Raw genomic sequence first — 26,053 nt, forward strand, 5'->3', positions numbered from 1 at the left:
ACACTGGCTAGTGGATTTGCTTTAAAAAAAAAAAAAAAAAAAAAGAGGAGTGGCCTAGAGGTCAAAGAAGGCAGGTAAAATTTCCAGAAACCAATATTCAGATCTTAGTGAAGACAACCAGATGAGTTCTTCTCATCTGCTTTGATCCAGTAGGGAAAATTATCCTATATTGTGCTAGTTGAACATAACATGTACTAATTTGAGATACATACAAGTCACTTCAGACACCACCATTCTTTGATGGAACTTAAAAATGAGGATCAATGTCCCACGTAACAAATATCTGGAATGAGAACCACTTATATTGGAAGATCTCATCAAGTTCACAAGCTAATACCATTTAGTTCAGGACTAAAGAATTTTTTGGGTAAATGAACAACAATCACACAGAGATAGAAACATCAAGAATAATTTTATTAGTACTCACAAATCAGATGTAAGCCAAGGATCTATTGGAAACAACCTCTCTACCTTCACTAGGTAGGGGTAAAATCTACGTACGCACTACCCTCCCCCGCCCCACTTATGGGAATATATTGGGTTTGTTGTTGTTGTTAAAGATCAAATGTCTAGAAATGCACCTTCTTAACCACATGAATTAAAGCTTCTAAGATGTTTTTTTCTCAATTCAAGCAAAGCTTAAGAAACAAATTACGCAGAGCTTCATGTAAGCATTTGAGATCAACAAAAGAGTATGAAAGTTGAAACAAAACAAAGATTTAAGGCATAGAAAATGGTATTCTGCAAACAACTTAATCAAGAATGCAAGATAGCCGAGACAACGTTTGAAACAAAGAAGTAACATAACATTGCTCAGATCATATAGATTACATTTATTTATTCAAAAGCCCAAAAGCTCTTTTGTTCTGTTCTATAGGATGCACAACTGCATAGAAGACTTCCTCAGAAATGGGGAAATATATAGAGTTTCTATACTTATGAAGGGAGGATAACTTCAAATACACTTAATGATTTATCCTTAAGCTAGTGACATCCAAAAAAATTATCAGTACCTTTAACCGAAGAACTTGAATGGCAGTTTCTTCTATCTTTCATCTCAAGATGATTTTTGTTGCCTACATGAGTAAGTACATTCTGGCATTGTGTACAGCCACAATGATAATAGGTACATGCACCGCTTCAGAGTTCACAAATATACCAATTAAGCCACTGAAATGAATTATATGGACAAGATATTTGATTTATTGAGGACATCAAAGAGCAGGTATACAAATAAAACTACCATTTGCAAGGTTATTTACAGAGGTAAAGACATATATAGAAGTTTCTTTTCTTTTTTTTTTCTTTTGCAAATGACTTGCAACTGGAAAGCTTGAACCAGCCAGGTAAGAGAACTAATGATGGTACACTAAGCAGAAAACATGAAAAGGTTCTTATGAAGCTTTGAAAGTACATTTCCTACTGATATGCCTAAATAAAAGCTCAGAAATATCAACGCCATACAGGGGAAGGGGGGGGGGGGGTAAAGCATGCTTGGAAGATTGAAAATGCTAAGAATGCAAATCAGTTTAGCCTCCTTCTCCTATGTGGACGTGAATCTCCACTATCCACATCTGAAACTCTGGAAGTATCATTTCTTCTTCTGGAAGATGATGTAGAGAGGGACACCCTAGAATCTATTTCAGCAGCAGTATCCATTGTCTGACTCTCTGAGTGTATACCAGCGGCAATGCTCGAAACAGAATCTCTATCATCCACTGGTAGAGGCAGCTCCTGAAACCTCTCCACATTGTTACTACGGAAGTATGGGTCAGCCACCCTTCCAGCAGAACCAAAGACAGAATCAAGATCGGCAAAATTAGCAGCTCGATGTGAATTTGATCTATTTAGTAACAGAGAGGAAAGACGACGGTTTTCCCACACATCTGAGTTAGTAGGACTGGTTTGTGTCAAGTCAACCACATCATCCGAAGGCAGCACAGGATTCTGTTCTCTGCGCATTCCCCTGGAAGTAAGAATACGGTTGAGCAATGAGCTGTTTCGCTCAGGTAATTCATGAGAACCTTCAGGATTCTGCTGCTGCAGCTGAGACAAATCAAATCTATGGCCAAGACGGCGAATCATTTCTTCCATTGGAATGGTGAATGCTGTCCTTTGAATAGTTTGCCTCCAGCTCTCGACACGTCTTGCTTGAGGCCTATGAGGGATTTTCAGAGTTGAATCCTCTTCAGGTTCTCGTACATTAGTTCCACGGCCATAAATTGGGATTACATTCTTCATAGTCACTTCCCCTTTACAAACAGGGCATTCCTTTGCATCCGAATGGAGATGCAACCATCGATAAAGACAGGCCCAGCAAAACAAGTGACCACAACAAGTCACAACAGGTTCTTTGGACAAGTCCAGGCATATATTGCAATCAAAGAAGCTTCCCTCCTCGCTATTACCCTTTTCATTATCTTCCTTTTTCCCCAAAATCTCTGTTACCTCAGAGGCTCTCTCCTCAGTAACAACACTAGCATCACCTGTCTGTGATTCACTTCTACCAATGAATTCCATTGCAATATTTCTAGCTTCTGCAGGGACCGGAATGTTTCTCAAAACTGACCGCCACCTGCTCCTCCTTTGCCTAACAACTTCCCTAAATTGATAACCATCTAGCAAGTCCTCCAAATTCATATCCTCAATGGGAAATGATGCAGGAACACGCTCTGAATCATCATTAGGACTTTCAACAGGTCCCAAATTCAGATCAAGATTCATTGCATTAGGCGTACCGTCCCCCATGGTAATACACCAGTTCTCCTAACACAAAAAAAGAAACACAAAAACCTCCAATTTCCACGCTAAATATTCGACCTTTCTCACTATACCAAATGAAAATCAAGATTCCTCTTTCTCCTAATCAATTTAATGAAAACCCTCAATCTTCACCTTCATCCAATAACTTATACTACTGTTCCACTTAGAAAATCAACGCCAAATTCAAGCAGCTAAAATTGAGCAGAAAACCTAACTTTATCAGGCCAGAAGCCAAAAAAGTTGAAAACCCAAATAATTTATAAAACAATAAATCAAAAACAAGAGCAATTGACGCAGGATTTTAAAAAAGGTGCAATCTTTTTTAGGGTAAATTGCATTAAGAATAAAAATCAACAATTATCAAAAGAAAAGGAAAAAACCAAAAGGGCCACGAAATTGTGAGCCTAGATGAGAATCAATTTTGATAATTAGCTCAAAATCCATAATTTAGAATCATTTTTTGAGAATATAAATTAGGGTTTTGGTTTAACTGTTCAAAGGAACAAAGTAAACAAAGCGGGAAAGAGAGAGAGAGACCTTGAGCCAAGATGAGATTTTGATGAGAAAAAGCAGCATAAATTTGCTGTTATTGCTATGAAATTGGTGCAGTTTTCTGTGGATTTTTCAGCTTGAGTGAATTAGGGATCTGGTTCACTGAGCTAGCTATAGAGATTGGAGAGATTTTTTTGTGTTAAATGGGTTAAGATCCGGCCCGATAGAGGAGAGAGTGCCAGCTTAGATACAGAAAGGGGAAATTTTCCCTGCATGTAAGCAATTTTGGGTAATTTTCAGTATCCAAACGCTGCTCTATTTGACTTTGTGGGTTCAATTCTTGCCATATTATCATCTACCACCCAAGCGGGTCCCACTTTTTGCTAATGCATTTTTTTATTTATTTTTCACCTGGTACTGGCATTGAGCCCTCGACTAACGCAAATTAGCTTCAAACTTTAGGTCCATTAAAATAAAAAAGTGAATCTTACATAAATATTCCAAATAAGTTACAACTTACCAACTTCTAGTCATTAATTATAGATTTATCAAAACTAGTCATGCACATATATAAATTAAAACCTAAATAAATAAGGTTTTTTCTCTCCAAGAATCACACGCAAAGATCTCATATATTTTTAAGCGTGATCAGCAACAATAGATGCAAGACGGAAAGTAAATTTCATGGATGAGATAGCAAACAAGGTGATGAAATATACATACAATATTCCAAAAATCTAGGCAAAAAGGATATTTTTCAATGGGTATGATAGAAATTCATTGAAAACATACAGAGGAGTCAATATACAAATTTTGAGGAAGATTGGAGGTGATTTTGACTGATTTGATATCAAAATTCGTAGATAAAATCGAATTTAAAAAATTCTTCTACGACACATGTATCACACATAGGTATACATGAATATACATGTGATATACATTTGATGCCTATATATATATATATGATTTTGACTAATTTGGTATCAAAATTCGTAGATAAAATCGAATTTAAAAAAATTCTTCTACGACACATGTATCACACATAGGTATACATGAATATACATGTGATACACATTTGATACAAATATGATATACACACACAATATTCCAAATATCTAAGCAAAAAAAGACCTTTTTCAATGAGCATGGTTGAAATTCATTGAAAACATACAGAGGAGTCAATATACAAATTTTGAGGAAGATTGGAGGTGATTTTGACTGATTTGGTATCAAAATTCGTAGATAAAATCAAATTAAAAAAATTCTTCTACGACACATATATCACACACAGGTATACATGAATATACATGTGATACACATTTGATACCAATATGATACATTGTGAATTTAGGGGTGGCAAATGGCGGGTTGGGTTGAATTTGGACGGGTCAAGATCGGTTAGGTCAATAAATGAGTCATTGCCCAACCCAACCCAAAATGTACTTGGCTTAAGATGGGCTAAACAATGGGTCATAACCCAACCCGTTCAACTGAGGAGGTTTACACGGGGGAGGGGAGGGAGGAGGGGAGAGGGTCAACTAAAGGGATAGGGGTAGGGGGTAGGGTGGGTGGGTGGTGCAGAAAAAATAAAAAAGTAGAAAATTGAAAATACAAAAAAAAGTAAACTTTTTTTGGGTTTTGCGCGGCGGGGGGGGGGGGGGGGGGGGGGGGTGTAGGAGTAAGGTGGGTGGGTGGTGCAGAAAAACAAAAGAACATAAAATTGATAATAAAAAAGAAGAAGTAAAACTAGGGCAACTAAGTAAATTTCTAGATAAGTTGGGTTGAGATCCTTTTGTTTTGGATGAGTTTCATGGGTTGTATTCGGGCTGCTTAATGGGTCAGAATGGGTTATAAAAACTAATAGGTTAACTTGGGCTCAACCCAAATTGACCCATGTGCTAAAATGTTTGTAGCCCAACCCATTAATCTCTAGGCGAATTGGACGGGTTGGATGAGTTTGCGCTTAAATTGCCATCCTACGTGAAATTAACATATCTGTTACACATATTTTTTTTTCATGTTTCATCTTCTACTTCTAATTTTTAATTCAAACAATATCAAAACTCCCGCCAAATCATCCCAAAACTGAGAGTCAAACTTCTTAAGATGTACCCAATCTGTTATAATAACATCCACTCAAAAGAAAGCAAAAATTTGATCTTTATTTGGCTACAAATAGCTCATTGGCTAATATAGGTAATATTTGACTAATATTAGTAATATTTAATGAATTGACTTTTGTAATAAGCTAATAATAAATGGACATAACTGGTAATTCCCCAATAAAAAAAAAAGCTCCCCACTAGGATTTTCTTAAATTTTTAAAACTTGAACTTGTTGAGAATCACAATATTTTCGATTCTCAGTGTGAATTTACAAAGAAAAGAAAATTGTGGCAGCTATGGAGTCTCACAGAGAAAGGTTGAAGAAGAACGCTTTGTGCATATTGAATCAGAAGCGTAAAGTAATGTCCAAACATTTGGACCCTATATCTCTCGTTCAAACTCAATCTTCTCAGACAAAGACTGAGACACGTGGAGCAGTCTTGACGACAAATGATTTTTATGATGAATTGAATTGTGGTAGTCCAGATATAACATAGACCAACCATATTGAAGAAATATTTCTAGAAGCTGCCTACATGTAAATATTTCTTTCCATATGAAAAGAATGTTAGTTATATTTGTTACATTATAGTGAATAGAAAGAATGCAAGTTTAAATATAGTATTTTCTTTATAGCATATACTTATATAAAGTCAAAGGCATTGTACAATATCAATACAACGAGAACGATTTTTTTTAGAAAATTCTATCTCTAAATCCATTATGGTATCAGAGCTTTGAGAATTTTCTTGCTCATCTTCATCTTTCTTTTACTCTCTTTTTCTTTATCTCGTAAAAGAATCATACCAGATAACTCCGAAAACTGGAGCTCGATATGAATTCAGTCATGCCTATTTTTTACATCATCTGATGCACTTGGAATGAATCTGATGAACTCCCACTTTGATAGCAGAGGTTTTCAGGCATGTCACAAATCTATGCTCACAGCCTTGTCATCCAAGAACAAATTGAGATTCATAAATGGGACTTGTGTAGTTCCAACAATTACTTCAAAGGAATTTTCGACGATGGAACCGATGCAGCGACATGGTAACTTCTTGATTGCTGAACTCTTTATCAAAAGAGATTGTTAAATTTGTGATCTATTCCAGTCAACAATTAATATACTGACTGATCTTGAGTAGAGATTTTGTAAGATCACGGATAATGGAAGACTTTAAATTAGACAATTTAATGAGAAAATGATTGATTATCAAAAGAAAATAACACAAATTCAAGTATTTGAAACTTGAACTAGTGAATCACACATAGAAGAAGAAGAAGAAGAACATGAGGGAGGGAACTCAAATAAGGAATCTTACAATTGAAGACATCCAAGTAATAATTCAAGGTAGAACAAAAAGTTCAAACCTCCAAATAGAACCTTATACTAATATCAATACTAATCTTCGATCTGAGTTACAATGAAGAAGAAAACACTCCCTTATATAGGAGTAAATGATGGCTACCACTATAAAAAAACTTAAAAGAACATTCTAGGCTTTCAAGGAGGTCAAATTAAATTAAATTAAATAAGTTAAAATTTCTTAGGTTCACAGAAGACTACTGACACTTTATTAAACAAAGCTTAAAGGCAACCAACATAACATTAAATAAGCTTCTAGAAATACTATCTTAGGCTACTAGACTTGCTCTTTTTTAGGACATATTTTGGGCTAAAATTCACCTGCTCTTGATTTTTAATTAGAGTCTCCAAATAGTTGTAAGACATGCCTGAAAAAATTTCTTTGTGTTGCAGCTCTTCTTCAATCATAAGAAATATTTTAGCCCATTAAGATTGTTTGACATCCCATGATCTTCAAGGAATTTAAGCTTTCTTAGATGTTATCATATGATAATATCATGGATAGCAGAATACTTTAAATTAAGGAGATAAGAATATAAAAAGAAGGAATCTCGGTAGAGATGAATAAGAAACTCAAGTAGATAAGGCTTGAAACCTTATTCAAAGTAAAAAAAAAAAAGAAGGAAAGAAAAGAAGCAGTTAAAGAATAAAAAGAAGAATATGAGGGTGAAAACTCAAACAAGGAATCTTACAACTGAAGACATGTCACGACCCGAATCCCGTCACAGTGGTCATGATGGCACCTAGTCCCTAAAATTAGGTAAGTCGATTACTTACAACAATTAAACCAATAAAACATGACATAATAAAGCAGAGTTTAATATAAATGCAAAAATAAAGGTGATACAATACAACGATAGTCACAACATATCTCCAGAACTAGTTAGTATAAAGTCACAAGCTCTAACTGAATACAAAGAAATATTTCAAAATACAATACTGTTCGGATAGTGAATTGACAGTATAAACATAAGGAAAGCACTCGATGATCAAAGTAGCTCTACCTTGAATCATCAATCAAAGAAGCTCTCATAGCCTAGGTCTGCTACCTCCAACATCTGGATCTGCACAAAAATATATAGATGTAGTATGAGTATACCATGGTGGGTTCCCAGTAAGTATCAAGACTAACCTTGGTGGAGTAGTGACGAGGTTCAAGTCATGTAATACTCACTAGTCAAAATAACCTGTGCAATAGATCAAAGACTGGCAACAACAGCATAGCAGTAAACTAATAGCAATAACCTCATCAGAATAAGTGATAACAATTCATTACAAGTAAAGGGTTCATCTTCAACAAGTCATCATAGAGAAACTCACATAAATAGCACCTCGTGCCCACACATTCATCACAACAACAATAGCCACCCGTATCACTCCCCCTCGACAAAAGTCACAATAACCACCTGTATCACTCTGCCCTAACAATAACACAATAGTCACCCGTATCGCTTCACCTTGATAATATCATATAGCCACCCATATCACTCCGCCATGACAATATCACAATAGCCATCTGTATCGCTCTGCCCTGACAATATCACAATAGCCACCTGTAATAGTCACATGTATCGCTCCACACAATCAACAATAGTGAAATACCACCTTTATACTCCGCACTAGAACAATCAAACCACACAATATGTACACATGTGCCACAATATCACAAAATAATAATACCAAATGTTTATCTCAATATAAGCTCATAACTTATCAATAAAGTGCACAATGACATGACAATAACATAAAAATATAGAGGGGCGCTCCACAAATAAAGCATAGCTATGTCTAAGTCAAATATATCGATCATGATCATGAAATCACAAGTGGTGTAAGCATGTTCCATATAAGTTACTTTATCAAATTAAGGCATATTAATAGCCTACGATCCAACACGGTCGCAAAGCCACACATAGCACTCATGTACATGTTCATCACCTCATGTACATGTTGCGTTTCACATAGCATTGATAAGCAATCAAGACTAAATCCTTAGGGGTATTCCCCCACACAAGGTTATGCAAGATACTTACCTCAAACAAGCCAATCAGTACTCTAAAATTCCCTTCCCGCGTGAATCAGCCTACATACAGCTCGAATCTAGCGAAGAAACTTAATAATGCCAATAAAAATCATAAAAACAACCCCAAACAATAAATTGAACAAAAATCAAAAGGTCAACCCAAAAAGCGAGCTTGAGCCCGCCTCCCCGAACCTGACAAAGGTCACAAATTTCAAACACCCATTCGAATACAAGTCCAACCATACAAGTTTCATCCAATCTGATCCGAATCGGAGTTCAAATCCTCAAATTATATTTAGAAAAGTTTTTACTACAATTTCCAATTTTTCTCACTTAGATTCATCAATTAAATGCTAAAAATAAGGATAGCATCATGAATAATGACCAAATTCGAGTAAAACAAATACTTATCCCAATTCAAATCGTGAAAATATCCTCTACAATTGCCCAAATCTGAGCTCCCAATCTCAAAATATGACAAAAATAAATAAAACCCTCGAAATGAAATATTTGCCCAGTTATACATATTGCAATCGAGGAAAAATCGCCGCGATCGCGAAGAACAAAGTGGTACTGCCCAAAAATGAACTACGCGATCATGTCTGTGCCCCGTGATCGTGACAGCCAATGAACCAGAGAAGTGCGAATGCGAGCCCCTACTGCAAACGGGTATGCCAACGAGCCAGCTGCCTTCAGCGACACTCCGTGATCGCAGACTCCATGCGTGATGCGAGAGCCTGTTCCACCACCTTACGCGAACACGATAGCTCTCCACGAACGTGATGAACTATCTGCCATCTGCCCCAAAACCTTCTATGCAATCATGTAGCTCCATCTGCGATCGCGAAACACAGCAGATGCACCAGGAACCAACAATACAAAAACCATCCAAAATAATCTAAAACCACCCCAAATCGCACCCGAGGCCCTCGGGACCTTGTCCAAATACACCAACTAGTTCCGAAACATAACACAGAACTACTCGAAGCCTCAAATCACATCAAATAATATCGAAACCACGAATCGCACCTCAATTCAAACTTAATGAACTAATCCAAATTTCCAAATTCTAAAGTTACGTCAAACAAGCCTAAAAAACTCAGAATGACCCCAAATTTTATACATAAGTCATAAACCATCATACAAACTTATTCCATGGCTTGAAATCCCAAACGAACATCGATAACCACAAATACAACTATTGGTCAAACCTATGAACTTCCAAACTATCAAACTTTCAACTTTCATAAATTTGAGCCCAATCAACCTAGGAACCTCTGATTCCAAATACGGACATACGCCCAAGTCCAAAATCACCATCTAGACATAACAGAACCATCAAAATTCTGTCTGAGATTATATAAGCTAAAGTCAAACTTGGTCAACACTTGCAACTTAAACTTCTAAACTTGGAACTACGTGTTCCAAATCACTCCAAAATCTTCCCATAACCAAACCAACCACACACGCAAGTCGTAATACATAATGTGAAGCTATTCAAGACCTCAAAACACCAAACAAAATCCCAATTCCCAAATGACCGATTGGGTCGTTACATTCTCCCCACTTAAACATACGTTCGTCCTCGAACATGCCAAGGGCCGTTCCAAAGCCATCAAATCACTATATAAAGTTACCATTCACGTACTCACGGGTGATCCCATGTCACCTCAATCTATATAAGCCCGACAACACAACTTAACTGAAGATTCTTTCTTCAACCTTAGTCCATAAACCTTAAAACCCAATCTCCAACATCTGAAACTCATTATAATCCTGATTCTCACATCTATATACTAAATAAGTCTAAATAAGTTGCATCGAGCCATGACCATATTCCAAGATATTATCACACAATGTACCACATAACTCATATACTCATAGTAATATCTTCCGACCACAATAGCTGCTCCTTACTGAATCCGGTAGAGATGAATGTTGTACCTTATTTTGCACTAGTTAAAACAAGATTCAACTTGTGGTTTCTTAGTTGTTGATGAAAAGAGAGTCGGCACCTAATATTTAAAGGTATATTAGGGTACCTATTTAATTACTAAGTCATGTTCCTTATAGGTCTGCAAAAAGGTGAGATTATGGATAATGGTTCTTAGGTTTGTGATTGAAAAAGGGAATTTGCAGCAAGATTCGTGGTGTAGCAGGGACAAGAGAGATGATTTATAGTATTTTCGAGTGAACTTGCACGAATTTTTGCAAGATTCTGGGAATGATGGTTGATTGAGAGGAGAGAAAAGAGAGAGGAAAGGGAAATGAGGGCGGCAGGGAGTGGTAGAAATGATTAAGGTTTCTAGGTAACCGGGGGTTGGTCTCTAGGGTTAAATATGAGAGACGGAATGGGAGCCATTGGATCTGTTAATCAATGGGTTCGATTATTTGGTAATTAGATTTTGTAGAAATGATTTAAGTGGGAAAATCGGTGGCCGTTAGATGATGGGGTTTTGGACGGTTGGGATTAGATCTCTAGGCGGGTATTTAGATCAAAAGGAGAAAATTAGAGAATAAACGTGAGCCGTTGATCAGACGGATCAACGTCTCAGATGTGGGTATATTTGTTCTGTGAGTTGAGAGTGAGGGTGACGTGACATGCCGTGATTGGTGCAAATAGGATGGCCTGGATTGCCAACATGGAAAGAGATGGGTGTTTGGGTTGGGTATATTTCGGACTAGGCTTATTAATTGAGCTAAAATAATTTTAAAAATGGCCACTTTGTCTTTTGTTTGAGAATTGCAAGTGTGGCCCTTTTGTCTTTTAACCCTTTTTGAAGTTAATTTAAATAAATTTAACAATTTTCAATAAACGTGATAAAAATTATAATTACTATATATACTACTAATTTTTAATTAACTATTTGTATAACACTTTGTTTTTCCAAAATTGCAACACTAATTTGGAATTTCACATAATAATCTAATTAACTAGAAATTAAAGAGTGATTTATCAAGTTAATTATAGAACCTACGTAATGTATTTATAAAAATTTTATTTAAATAAAAAAGTGAATACATTTACAATTACCTAATGTTAATACTACACGATTAATTTTAAAAACTAATACTTAATTAATTTGTAAAAATAAGTATTTGTTACGAGAAAACACTTTAAAAATATTTATTGTAAATTATTAAGTATAAATAAATTAATTTAAAAAGGGAGGGTAAAAATTGGCCGTCAACAGATGGCCTCTTTGATCGGAGACGATGAAAGAGTTTTCGAGCAATGAAATTGAACCAAAGCCAATTTTGTCCTGATTTAGGCACGTATTGCAAGAAATATGGATGATGACCTACAAGATTGAGTTAAGGAAGAATGTGGAAAGATTTGGGAATATTGGCACCGGATTCTAGCTTTGAATTGCTTATATACATCGAGATTAACAAGGATCAAGCCTCATGTAGTTCTGGAGTAGAGACTTTGGGGGAAGCAACACTCGCAGGAATTGCCCCAGTATAGCATTATGACGATACGATGAGACAAAATATTGGGCGACACTCATGATAGATTAAATTTTGCGGCTTGATTTGAAAGATTAGAGATTTTTGAGTTTCACTGATCGTCTTGAGCTTAGATCTTAGGCCCGCTAATGGGTTGGCTGTCCCCATAGCGTTGTAGTTCAGTCTGTTGCTAAGAAAAAAGTTCCACGTTGCGGTGTTTGTTCCTACAAAACAAATGAAATACACACATACCAATATATTGTAATGCAGAATATATTAAGATGCGATGTAAATGATGCAAGAATGATGATTCCTGGCTACCGGTGAGCTGTTATTTGGGATCGGGATGATGGGATACTTGATCTTGACTCGATTTTTTAGCCAGGCTGTGTGCCGGTCCGCAGCTGTCGGAGCATTTGAAAATTGTCTACGCTTGTTGGGAGAGCTTGATTGGTAGAGTGCGTCTCTGCTTGTTGGGAGAGCTTTGCACTGAAATGTAAAGTAATATCTGCTTGAGAGTGATTGACTAAAACCGTAATCATGCCTGAAGCTACATGAGCAAAAAGTTAAAACATTCAAAGTAATAGCAAATGAAATAAAAGCATTCCCAAGAGATACTCTTGATACGAAGCTAAGTTGCGGCCGATTGATAGAATATCAGCAACGAGGTTTCTGATTGTCTATTCTGGCATCTATTGCGATAGAGCGGTGATGCGAATTGCTTTGTTTGCAGTTTACTATATACAAGGCTCCGATTGGTGAAGCTGACGTACGATTTGTACAGGGTTCTTCGATTGATTGAGCTGACGATTTGCTATATATAGGACTTCAATTGGTGAAGCCAACAACTCGTTTTGCACAAGATGCTCTGATTAGTTGAGCAGACAGTTTTCTATATACAAGACTTCAATTGGTGAAGCCGACGACTCGTTTTGTACAATATACTCCGATTAGTTGAGTAGATGATTTGCTATGTATAGGTTTTTCCGTATCAGCTCTCTGATTCTGAGGTACATGCAAAGGATTAAAAAGTTATATTTAGTTGTACTAGAAAATTCTAAGAGAAAAAGGAAAAGAGATAGTCTTAGGAAAGTGGCGGATCCTTCATTTGCCCCAGTGTGGTTTTAGTGCTTCCTTACTCCTTGTCGACCCTGCACTCAAAGAAAACTTCTTAGTGGGGGGGGGGGAGTTGGTTTGTGTCGGCCATAGTGTTGGTTTACCCCGGCCTTTGACATGATTACGCCATGAAGTTCGGTAGATGGAACAAATTACGATATATATATATATATATATATATATATATATATATATATATATATATATATATATATATATATATAGTTTTAGAAAACATTTTGAAAATAGCTTGTTCTTTAAGTTAAATACCATTGTTCCGAATTATGACATGCTATGAAAGGTTCTCCACATGCAAGCGTATCCTCTTGAAAACTTTGTCCAGCTGGTGTCGACCTCTCGTGATGCTTCTGACAATGCGGCTGCTTGTTGTCATGACTACGTCCTAATTTTGAACTAATGCATTACAAGGCTTTCCCAAGGTTATGACCGAACCCTTTTAGGTTGCCTACGTATCCAGAACGGAATCAGGTCAGAACATAGTTCGTGGATTATGATGAAATATGATGAAAATGATCGAGCCTAACTCAGGCAACCTACGTATCCAAATGGAATCAGGTCAAGACATAGTTCGATTACAACAGATACGAAATGATGTGATTAAGAATGAAAACGGCCGAGTTTGACTCAGAAAGTCTACGTATCCAAGTGGAATTAGGCCAGAACGTAGTTCAACTACAAAAGATGACTGAATCCGATGAGGATTGCCTACATATTCCTTTTCTAAGGAAATCAAGTTGGTGTAGTTCCTGAGCAATGTACAAAAGTGAGATTTGGTTTTTCTATTAGAAGAGAAAGGGGGAAGAGAAACCGAACCCTATGTGGGTCTCCTACGTATCCTTCCATGGGAAGTCAGGTTGAACGTAGTTATGTTACATCAAAAACCTAACTCTATTTGTCTTCAAACATAGTATCTCTTGATTGCGTCCGAGTTGATAGGCTTCGTTTTGACTCTTTCATCCATCTCTTCCAAGATTAGAGCTCCACCCAACAGTGCTTGGTGAACCACGTAAGGACCTTGCTATTTGGTGCGAACTTTCCTTTGACTTCTTCTTGATGGGGAAATATTTTCTTCAAAACTAACTGCCCCAATGTGAACTGGCGAGGCTTCACTCTCTTGTTAAATACGCTGGACATCCTGTTATGATATAGCTGACCATGACATACTGCATCCATTCTTTTCTCATTAATGAGCATGAGTTATTCCTGTCTGACCCGTATCCACTCTGCGTCATCCAATTTTGCCTTTTGAATGACCCTTAAAGACGGTATTTCGACCGCTGTGGGTATCACAACTTTAGTTCTGTATACTAACATGTATGGCTTTGCCCCAGTGGATGTTCTCATGGTAGTTCGATAACCCAGTAAAGCAAAAGGTAGCTTTTCATGCCATTGCCTATGATTGTCCACTATCCTCCATAAAATTCTCTTAATATTCTTGTTGGCTACCTCGACTGCCTTGTTTATTTGTGGTCTTTAGGCTGTGGAATTGTGGTGGACGATTCTGAACTTCTCGCAGATTTCTCTCATGCGGTCGCTGTTGAGGTTAGTGACATTGTTAGTGATGATAGATTCTGGTATCCCAAATCTGTAGACGATGTTGTTTCAGACAAAATCCGCCACTACCTTCTTCGTGATGGCCTTGTAAGTAGATGCCTCAACCCATTTGGTGAAATAGTCGATAGCTACCAAGATGAAATGATGTTCGTTTGATGTGGCATACTCTATAGGTCCAATCACGTCTATGCCCTAGGCGTTGAATGACCAAGGTGAACCCATTACATTTAACTCATTTGGTGGAACCCGGATGAAATCCTCATGAATCTGGCACTGGTGACACTTCTATACGTAGCGAATACTGTTGTATTCCAAAGTCATCCAAAAGTATCCAGCTCTCAAGATTTTCTTAGCTAATGTGAACCCCTTCATGTGGGGTCCGCACATTCCTGCATGTATTTCTTCTAGTAATCTGGTTGCTTTGGCGGCATCTACACATCTCAACAAACCTAAGTCTGAGGTCCTTCTGTGTAGGATTTCCCCGTTAAGGAAAAAGTGGTTTTCCAGCCTCCTAAGGGCTAGCTTTTGACCATTAGTAGCATTCTCCGGGCCTCTGGTTGCGAGGAATCTCTTGATGTCGTGATACCATAGTTTACCATCTAGTTCTTCATCTACATGGAAGCAATAGGCATGTTGATCCATGATTCTTCCTCGATAGGATCAATGTAGTTCTTATCTGGATACTGAATAATAGATGATAGGGTTGCAAGGGTGTTAGCGAACTCGTTCTGAATCCTGGGGACGTGCTTGAACTCAATATTTGTGAACTTCTTGCACAACTGCTTCATGTAGTGTAGGTACAAAAGTATCTTGACATTCTTGGTGGACCATTCCTCTTGGACTTGGTGTATCAACAGATCGGAATCTCCTATGACCAAAAGTTCTTTGATGTTCATGTCGACTTCCATTCTGATCCTAAGGATTCATGCTTTGTATTCAGCCATATTATTGGTGCAAGGGAATATATCTTTGCCGATGCAGGGTAGTGCTGTCTGGATTCTGAAATTAGGACTGCCCTAATTCCGACTCCTTCAAAATTTGCTGCTCCATTGAAAAACATTCTCCACCCAAGGTACAATTATGCAATATCTTCTCTGGAAAATAATACTTCTTCATCGGGAAAATACGTAGTAAGCGGCTCGTAGTCCCCATCTACGGATTCTCTGCGAGATGGTCGGCTAAGGAGAATTTGACATTTAGCTAGCTTTTCGGTAGGCATTGGCTTCTAAAAATGTACTTGAGTGGGTCGAGCCGAGATATTAGATGCGTGATGTATGATGACATGTAATGCTTTAGTTTTTGAGCAATCTAGGTCAGAGCACAACAAGTGCGTTCTATCAAAGTATACTTGGCCTCGCATGGCGTGAACTTCTTACTCAAGTAGTAGATGGCTTGCTCCTTTCTCCCAATTTCGTCATGCTTCCCAACACACAGTCAAAGGTGTTATCCAAGGTAGACAAACAGAGTAATAATGCTTCCTTGGTTCGGGGGGAACCAACATTGGTGGGTTTGAGAGATACTCCTTTATTTGGTCAAAGGCTTTCTGGAACTCTTTTGTCCATTTTGTGGCAGAATCTTTCTTTAGCAACTTGAAAATGGGTTCGCAAATTACCGTAGATTGGACTATGAAACGACTGATGCAATTCAATTTGCCCAGGAAAGTCATTGCATCTTTCTTGCTCTTCGGTGGCAGTAATTCCTGAATGGTCTTGATTTTTGATGGGTCCAGCTCAATCCCCTTCCTGCTTACAATGAAGCCCAATAGTTTTCAAGAGGGGACTCTGAATGTGCACTTTGCTGGGTTCAAATTCAAATTGTACCTGCACAGGCGTTCGAAATTTTTTCTCAAGTCGTCCAAGTGCTCCAAACTCTTTCGAGACTTTATGATGACATCATCCACATACACTTCGAGATCTTCATGAATAATGTCATGAAAGAGGGTCGTCATGTCCCTCATGTAGGTGGATCCATCATTCTTGAGACCGAACGGCATAACTCTATAACAATAGACTCCCCATGGTATGGTTAAAGCCGCCTTCTCTGCAGCTTCCTCATGCATTAAGATTTGATGGTGCCCAACGAAACAATTCCCAAACGACTGCAGTTCGTGGATCGCACAATTGTCGATGAGGATATGGATATTTGGCAAAGGAAAATTGTCTTTTGGACTAGATTTATTGAGATCTCGGTAGTCCACACATATCCTGATCTTTCCATCTTTCTTGGGTAATAGGACAATGTTTGTCATCCAACTTGGATAATTGGTGACCCTTACCATATTCTCTTTTATCTATTTGGTCACTTAAATCAAGTTTGAACTTTCTAGGTTTCTGCTTGACCGACGGTCTGGTAGGATCGATGGGAAGTAGATGCGAGACAATGTTAGTACTTAATTGTCATGATCCAAATCGAAGGGTCACGACAGGCACCCAGTGCCTTGCTCAACTGAGTACTAGTGTAACATATCTTTTTTATCGTACTATCATTGGTAATTGGCCAACATGACCACAACTCTTAATGTATAACTATAAATGGGAAAACACTGTATTAATGAACCATTTTTCTTAAAACATGAATACATATGGGTTGTCAAGGCCTCTGACATACTGTACAAAATGAACCTTTGTTTACAGAGCCTTTAAGAGTATTAGACATCAAATGGGATGGGCACCAGCCTACCCATAAGTCTGTAGCAAAATTCTGGCACGATGACTCATAGACTCGGCTGCACTCCGAATGAGGTGGAGTCTTACCAATCCTTCACTGAATGCTAACCTTGTCTATTATGAGGGTTCGTCAAACTGATTGTCTATACCTGCAGGCATGAATGCAGTGTCCCCAGAAAAAGGGACGTTAGTATGAAATAATGTATCGAGTATGTAAGGCAATAAAATAACAGAAAGCTGAAACTGAATTGATAATATAATAACTGAAAGTAACTGAGAGTCAAAGATAATTTGAAGATATACTTACCTGCTGATACTGACTCAACTCTCTCAATATAGTAAGTAAAATAGCTGTCCGACCTTATAAGGCTCGATATGTGTAAATACTCTGCCGTAGCAGGCTTGTTCATAGGCGCTCGGCCATACTAGGCTCTGTATCTCGACCATTCTGGGCTTTCTCATAGGCGCTCGACCATAGTTGGCTCGGTATATAACTTTCCATCTGATCGGAGGTTGCCCAATAGAGGCCTGCCCACCTATTATAGCTCGATGGTGGTGAAAATTGTGTGTGTGTGTGTGTGTATATATATATATATATATATATATATATATATATATATATATATATATATATATATATATATATATAACCTCTTCTCTCTTGACTGGAAGAAGACAATACTCAATTGAATATAAAGTCCCGATAAGGGAGAATACTGTAACTTATGAGACTAGGATAATGTATATAAATTCAGGAATTGGGCTTCTCTTTATGCCTCGTTATCAAACTCGTGGAGTTACGAGATCATGCCAAAATGAAGGAAGGGCTTAGCCTTAACATACCTGAGCCGATTCTCTTGATCATCCCTCTAACACACGCCTTATGCGAAGAACACATGACAACGGATCGAAGTAGGGGAAAATCCGTATGATATTCTAGAGAAAGATTGCACTGTGCTCTCTTAGAATGACAAATTCTCACATTGCTAAGTAGTCTTGTATTAATTTTTGTAGCAAATTCCCTATGATCTCTTTGTGAATTTGATCATAACCTTGTATGATATTTGCTGAAGCAATGACAATGAGATTATGGCTTTTGTGAATTCCATCCATAAGCTTAGCAAGTCTATACATCTTCCTTAATTGTTTTATCAAAGTGGGTGATGACTTGACCACAAATCTCATTAATTGTTCCACCTAGCTACATAGTGTAAAAGTCACTCATTTGCGTTTTAATTCACACCTAACTTGATGCCACGTTTGGGACACCTTAGCTTTATCCATAATCTTAATTCCTTAATTAGCTTAATTACTTAGTTAATCTCCCACTATAAATTCATAATTATCGATTATCCACATATTTAGGAATTATATCAAATTACTTAAAATACTACTCACTTTTAACACACTTTATATGTCTTACTATCATTGTCATGTGGTACCTTGTATGACACTAGTCCATAAATACCAGGTATTATAGCTCGGACCATATTTTATCCCAAAATGTCAAACTTCGACGAAACTCATTTTCTTCTATTCGCTTACCCCCTCACATTCACAAATTTACTTATCGCTTGTTTTGAAATAGCATAAATGCTTATAACCTAAAACTAATCTCATTCCCGAGCTTACATCAATTAACTTACGACAAAACTTCAACATATGAAAATGCGGGTTGTAACATCTCATTTTCGAGCTTGTATCAATTTACTTATGGTGTAATTTCACGTACAAAAGCATGGGGTGTAACATATTCCCCTTTTTGGAACATTCGTCCTCGAATGTTGACTGATACAAACTTATCATTTTCATAACCTATGTCTTCCGAATACTTTAGTACTCTCCTTACCATCTAGGCAACTATTCTGTGAATGAATTCACAAGCCAGGGCATCCCCCCTTTAGGCCTCTTTCTCATGCCACAACTGTTGCTACCTTCCATCATGCAGCCTGTACGACTCTGACCTTGTAAATGTGCCTATACGACTCTTCTCTCCTTTTTCCTCCAGTTTTTTGCCAATCTCTAGGCCTCACTTTGTAGACATACACAGAGCTTGATAAGATGTCCTGGGCATCTATGGGTATACTAAAGTTCTTTGCTCGCTACTTTGTTGAACTTACGATTATTGCTATACCTTATTTCATAGTTCCGTTTATCCATCCGTATGACTGTACGGTTACAACTCTTACTTTAATCTATCATTACTGAGGTCTGCTACCAAACTCCAGCTTACTCTCATTGCTTATCCTGTATGCATAAATCTAAGTCCTTTAATGCTTCTTCATTACTGTTCATCTTAAGAATGACGGCCTAATCTCATCTCATATTTTGTAACTTTTATCCAACCATTCTTAATTTACATCCTACCACTGGTAACTTAAAATTTCTTATGTAATACATTGCCACTAGGGGTTACGTCTCATCAGGGAATATTTGAAGTGGCTTGCCTAATCCACTTAGGGGCAATACTATACTTCAATAACATATTTCATATCATCCCAATGTGATCCTCTTTATGAGAGTATTTTAAACCTACACAATTCTTCAAATCATTACTCAATCCAAGGACCAAACATCATCCTTTATTTATCACAATTACACCCTTATTCTACTATCAAGGAAGCATTGCATCTCTTCTAAATACTACTTATAATAAGCAACTCCCTTGAGTTCAATCAGGCTATACTGAGCTTTCTATAACTTAGAGGAACCATCAACTCTTTTTTTCTTCACAGGCTTAATCCTGAGGACTTATCCATTGTCGTCACCTTCTCACTTGCCTTTTCTTACCCTTACTCATGACTTCCTAAAAACCTTGTCTTCTACCATACTTTAGTTGCGACCTACACACATCTATTTATATTACTCGCAACCTTCCTTCAACTTGTTTGCACCATAGATTTACTTGTGTTATTCTGGAACATCAAGCGAGGCATCACTTCGTCTCTAACTTTTCTTTACTCTCTTAACTAGACATCTTGATACCTAGAAATCATAGGCTGGAAGATATGCCACTGACAATGCCGCTATCGTTCATGGATATTGAATCCCCGCGCTTCTAGCCTTCTATATGAAGTATAGATTATTCACAACCTTCTACACCTGAGTATCTCGTACAATGTTCATCTTTACCTCACTTACCTTAAAATATCGCCTCACATCTTCTATCTCTTTCATAACCTCCCTTTCACATAGGTATAATTTCACATCCACAATTTGAAGTTCTATTATAGCTCTTGCACCTCTGGTGCATACGCAATCCGGTAGAAGCTTCATACTATCTTCTTATGAGGCTATTACTTTTCTACCTGGCTTTATCATAGAGCCGTTATAAAATATGGCTACTCTACTGTCTCTCTCGTACCTCTGATATTAAGAGTAATTCTGCAATGTTCTCAATCACCACAATTTTCTGGTACAATAATCAAACTCTTGGGTTACTTAGTTGATGTAACTCTTTAGTTTCCCCTCCCCTTTGATAAATCTTTATGTAGGCTTAAGCTATCTTCCGATACGCAGCTCATGGTATTAGCTATTGATACAATCTTCTAACAATTCCATCCTTTATCTATGACCAGGACTCAATTTTTTTCTTTTACTTATACCGGAGTCCTCTACGGCTGTATGATTGTCAACATATATGTTGTATAGATAATGCTCCGGAATCTTAAGTGCGTTCATAATGTAACTAGCTCTGGATCATTGATCAAATAATTCCTTTCGTTCCATCTCAGCTTTTTTTTTTCAAACGTAAGCAATTACTTTTCCTGGTTTTTCTTCCCCCTGGTTGCGTGCAGACATAGCATATCTTATTTTCCATGCATGCCAAAATTTTTGTGCAAATCATATGGTCTCGAATATTACTTTTGGTTTTACTCCCTGTTCATTAGCCATAGTAGGTGCCACTTTCTTTTGGAGTACATACAATTTTGTAGTGAGATTGTTTTTATATGACCATTTCTCCTTCGAGTTACCATGTTTAGGTTGAAGTCTTCTTCCTTATTTTCTCAGCTAGTCTTTTATTGTAGTACTTTGGGAGGACCCTCTGACTCTTGTAAATTTGCAAGCTTATTACGTCACATACTCGACGGAATTTTTGATGTCCTTCCTCGCCAATAATCATCCGTAGTTACTTAGCTCCATACTCATGTGCTCGTACGATTGATTTTGAACTGATATTTTGACTGTCTTCCTAGTGGAATTATCTTTTATTTTTGTAATACTCATACGGTATCTTTAACTGCCTTAACTCCTATATGAATATATCTCAATTATTACAATGTCATAACTGCGAGGCTGAATTAATTATATTGGGTTTTACTATGTTTATCTCACACGATCTACTGATTTGTCTGTATCCTCTTGTAGTTGTTACACCCCATGTTTTCGTCCGTTAAAGTTTCGCCGTAAGTTAATCAACGTAAGCCCGAGAATGAGATTATTTTGAGATTATAAGTACTATGCTATTTCAAACAAGGGATAAGTAAATTCGTGAAGGTAAGAGGGTAAGCGAATCATAGAAAATGAGTTTCGTCGAAGTTTGACAATTTGGGATAAAATATGGTCCAAGCTATAATACCTGATATTTATGGACTAGTGCAATACAAGGTACCACATGACCATGCTAGTGAGGTGAATAAAGTGTGTTAAAAGTGATTAGTATTTTAAGTACTTTGAGATAATTCTTAATTATGTGGATAATTATGGATTTTTAAGTGGGAGATTAACTTGTAAATTAAATTTTGTGGATAATTATTCATATGAGATTTGGATAATTGTTGGGGGACAATATCCACGTGGGATTTATGGGAACATGGCAGCAAATTTCCACTAATTCATAACCTCAAGTAGGTGGTGGCAACATTTAAAGTTATGTTCACCTCTAATCCATTTAAGGTGGTGGTGGCAACATTCATAACCTTAAGTTATGTGCACATTTAAAGTTATAATTCTTGTTGAAGAATGCCATCTCTACTCCACAAGGTTAGGCAAATAGTGTATCATATCAAATGGTGATACACTTTGAGCAAGGTATGGATGAAGCTACAACAAGAATCCATACGGGATTGCATTATGTAATAGCAACGTGATTTGAAATTCTAAGGGAGTACGGTACAATCTTTCTCAAGAATATCATACGAATATTCCCCTACTTCAATATGCCATTACATGTTATCGCAATTGACGTGTGTTAGAGGGAATTGTCAAGAGAATCGACCCAGGTATGTTAAGGCTATCCCTTCTTTCCTTTTGGCATGATCCATACGATACAAACGAAACAAGCAAATGCACAACTTTCATAAATGACTCTATTCATAGAAATACTAGAGATGTCTATGTTCTTGATTCCCCATGTGTCCTATTATTCTATCATCTGTTCATGGGTCTCAGAAAATACGTAAGTTGATAAAGTTTACATTATGATATTAATCAAAGGCATAATGGTCTTATGACTCTCCGAGAGATTTTATTGACGTACTTCTCATGCATTGCATTCAATTATACATGTAGACTGACCCACGACCAGATAGCATTATATACGCATATATATGTATATATACGTATATGGGATATGAGAAAAGGTTACGACATTATATACGCACCACCACCTGATTAGCTGGTATACGTTGATGATTTTGCCCACAGTGGCCGAGATGATATGATGGGATGACCTCAGAGGCTTGATGATGTTATGAACACATGTACCTATGGATGACATGAAATTCATATGCATATGCATGACACTATAAGTATTTCATAATTTACAGAGTTATCCAGACTTACATGTCGAGTTTTTACTCCATGTTTCTCTCATGTCTATTGTCTATTATTTATTGATTTTCATTCCTTACATACTCAGTACATTATTTGTACTGACGTCCCTTTTTGCTTGGGGACGCTACGTTTCATGCCCGGAGGTCCTGATAGATAGGTCGAGAGTCCTCCAAGTAGGCTATCAGCTCAACGGAAGATATTGGTACTCTCCATTTACTCCGGAGTTACTTGTTTGGTCAGTATGATTTAGACGTGTATTGTTTGGTATAGCGGGGCCCTGTCCCGACCTTTATGATAAGTATGTACTCTTAGAGGCTTATAGACAGATGTCATGTATACAGATACTTGTATGGCCTTGTTGGCCTTTATGTTAAGTATATAATGGATCACATTAGCCTTATAGGCCCGTATGTCACATGTATGCGTTTCTATATCAGGTTGGGTCGTTCTATGTTGGGTATTCCCTCATATTTACTCTGTTATCTCATGACGTCCCTTTTGGTCCACTTACCTATGATGATGTAACAAGACTTATACGGTACGTTGGTACTCGATTGAGTAAGGTACCGGGTGCCTGCCGTGGCCCATCGGTTTGGGTCGTGAAGCTAGCCAAAACTAGTCTTTTCCTGAATCGACTACTAACTACTCGTTGGCCCATTCTCATATCAATATTTTGCGTGATCGTTCTTGGGTTATTTCCTTTGTTTTAACTTACATTTCGCACTAACGACTTATTTATCAATAACATCTTGGGCAAGAACCCTTACTTCCTCTCTTTGATGCCGTGCTTGCATAATGTTCTGGAATTGTAGCATACTTGTAGGGTTTGAATAAGTGAAATCTCATTCCTTTCTCATTTTTATTGCATTCCTTCTTTACCATTCCATAATTACTAGAACTACTTAATTCTGACTGAATGCCCATCACTCCATATTCCCTCCTTTAGGGGAGTGCTAAGGGTTGGAGCTACGACAATCTACCTATAGATGTTTTACCTCTTCATCTTTGGTGTTTTTTCACATCATCGATGACCCTTACTTGCCTTATGATAATCCTTCTATACTAAGGATAACAAAATTCCTTACTCGCAAGGGTGACAATTAGTATAACTGGTACATGTAGTCTCTTAGGGAAGCGTCTCTTAGTATAACTGGTACATTAGGGAAGCGTCTTCCTAAATGACCATTCTCAAAATTTTTCATGAATCTTCTTCTGTTGTCCATTTTGTTATCGCCGGTACGAAATCTGAAATTCTGATGAGGTCGACCATTATCAACTCACTCAGTCACTAATTCATGTTTAGCTTATCTTGTTCACTAGCCCATACTGATTTCTAGTATTCTGGGTCTAACTTTTCCTTCTGGTAGTTGCGTTGGAGTCACGAACTTATTTCTCGAAATGAGGATATGAATTTATGGCCTATACTCTTTTGTTGTCTCAAGGCCTGTCACCTCTTGTCTTTTCCTTCAGTTAACTATAAACTCTGTAATACTGTCATCTTTTTGATATACCGTTGTCATCCATGTATCATATCTTACTCATAATGCTTCATTAACTCTCTTCTTATATCTCGCTAACATTTATGTCTATCACTTTATTCTGAAAACCTCAACAAGACATTCTTTTTCTTTTAGCTCCCCTTGCTCCATCCACTGGCTCTTCGAATTGCCTAACATTTTCTCCCTACTAGGGACGGGAGCCATACTAAGGCAATATTTATCCCTTCAAGGGTTCCAGTGCCTATCTTTGTAGTACTCATATCTAGCTGTACTATTTTTGAGTATACCATCTGGGTGTCTCACAAGAAGATCTATTAGCACATTTGCAATATCCTTCAGAAATGTCAATTAAAGCAAATAATTTATCCACCATTTTTGGTCACTCTAACCTCAACCAGATCCTGATATCCGTCCTTCTCTTATACTTATTTTATTATCCCCCATAGGTCATAACTGTGATAGGTGTGGCCAATTGTACATACCTCTGTTATTATTGAAGGTAACTCAAAAGACTTATATTCATCTGCCATAATTGTAAATATTGATAATCTTCGTTAACTGGGCACCTCGTGTCCTTCTCCATCTTGCTTCTTTTACTTGTTGAAATGCGTACCTTTTGATTCGCTCATTGCTTTTCACCATATTGGTGGATAGATATTCTTGCCTTAAGTCTCCTTATCAAGAAGCTTACACGTATTAGTATACACATGATATGCTGAAGACCTTACATTTATTCATTATAAGCATGATGCAAAATCGAGTTCCTCTGATTCAAATCTTCCACAACCACATTCAATTCCTTACTAACTGCCTTTCTAGATGTAGGCATCGTCGTATTATAAGATAAAGTTTAGGAAATTGAGTTCTTACAATTGAGCTCTACTACCCAATCTAGAGTAAGAAGAAAGAGTGAAGGCTTGTAGATTCCCTAGGACAGAACTGCTCTAAAATCACTTTTTTCACGACCCAAACCGAAGGGTCACGATGGGCACCCGGTACCTTACTCAACCGAGTACCAGTATTACATATCTTTCTTATCGTATTTTCATTGGTAATTAGGCCAACATGGCCACAACTCATAATGTATAACTATAAATGGGAAAGCACTGTATCAATGAACCATCTTTCTTAAAATATGAATAGATATGGGCCGTCAAGGCCTCTGACATACTGTACAAAATGAACCTTTGTCTACAAAGCCTCTAAGATTATTGGACATCAAA

The 26,053-nt window shown here is 37.4% G+C and overlaps 1 protein-coding gene across 1 annotated transcript; it reads right to left on the bottom strand.

Annotated features, from left to right (window-relative positions):
• Window positions 1–1,186: 1,186 nt before the first annotated feature.
• LOC107805356 (uncharacterized) lies at window positions 1,187–3,570 on the bottom strand. The gene has a single exon (XM_016629390.2). The coding sequence runs from the start codon at window positions 2,746–2,748 to the stop codon at window positions 1,525–1,527; it is 1,224 nt and encodes a 407-aa protein (XP_016484876.2). The 5' UTR covers window positions 2,749–3,570; the 3' UTR covers window positions 1,187–1,524.
• Window positions 3,571–26,053: the final 22,483 nt, after the last annotated feature.

This window comes from Nicotiana tabacum, chromosome 5 (genome assembly GCF_000715075.1).
Source record: "Nicotiana tabacum cultivar K326 chromosome 5, ASM71507v2, whole genome shotgun sequence".
NCBI lineage: Eukaryota > Viridiplantae > Streptophyta > Magnoliopsida > Solanales > Solanaceae > Nicotiana > Nicotiana tabacum.

Bases quoted from the DNA above. Each gene is read 5' to 3' on its own strand.
- LOC107805356 (XM_016629390.2), bottom strand. From the start codon at position 2,748: ATGGGGGACGGTACGCCTAATGCAATGAATCTTGATCTGAATTTGGGA.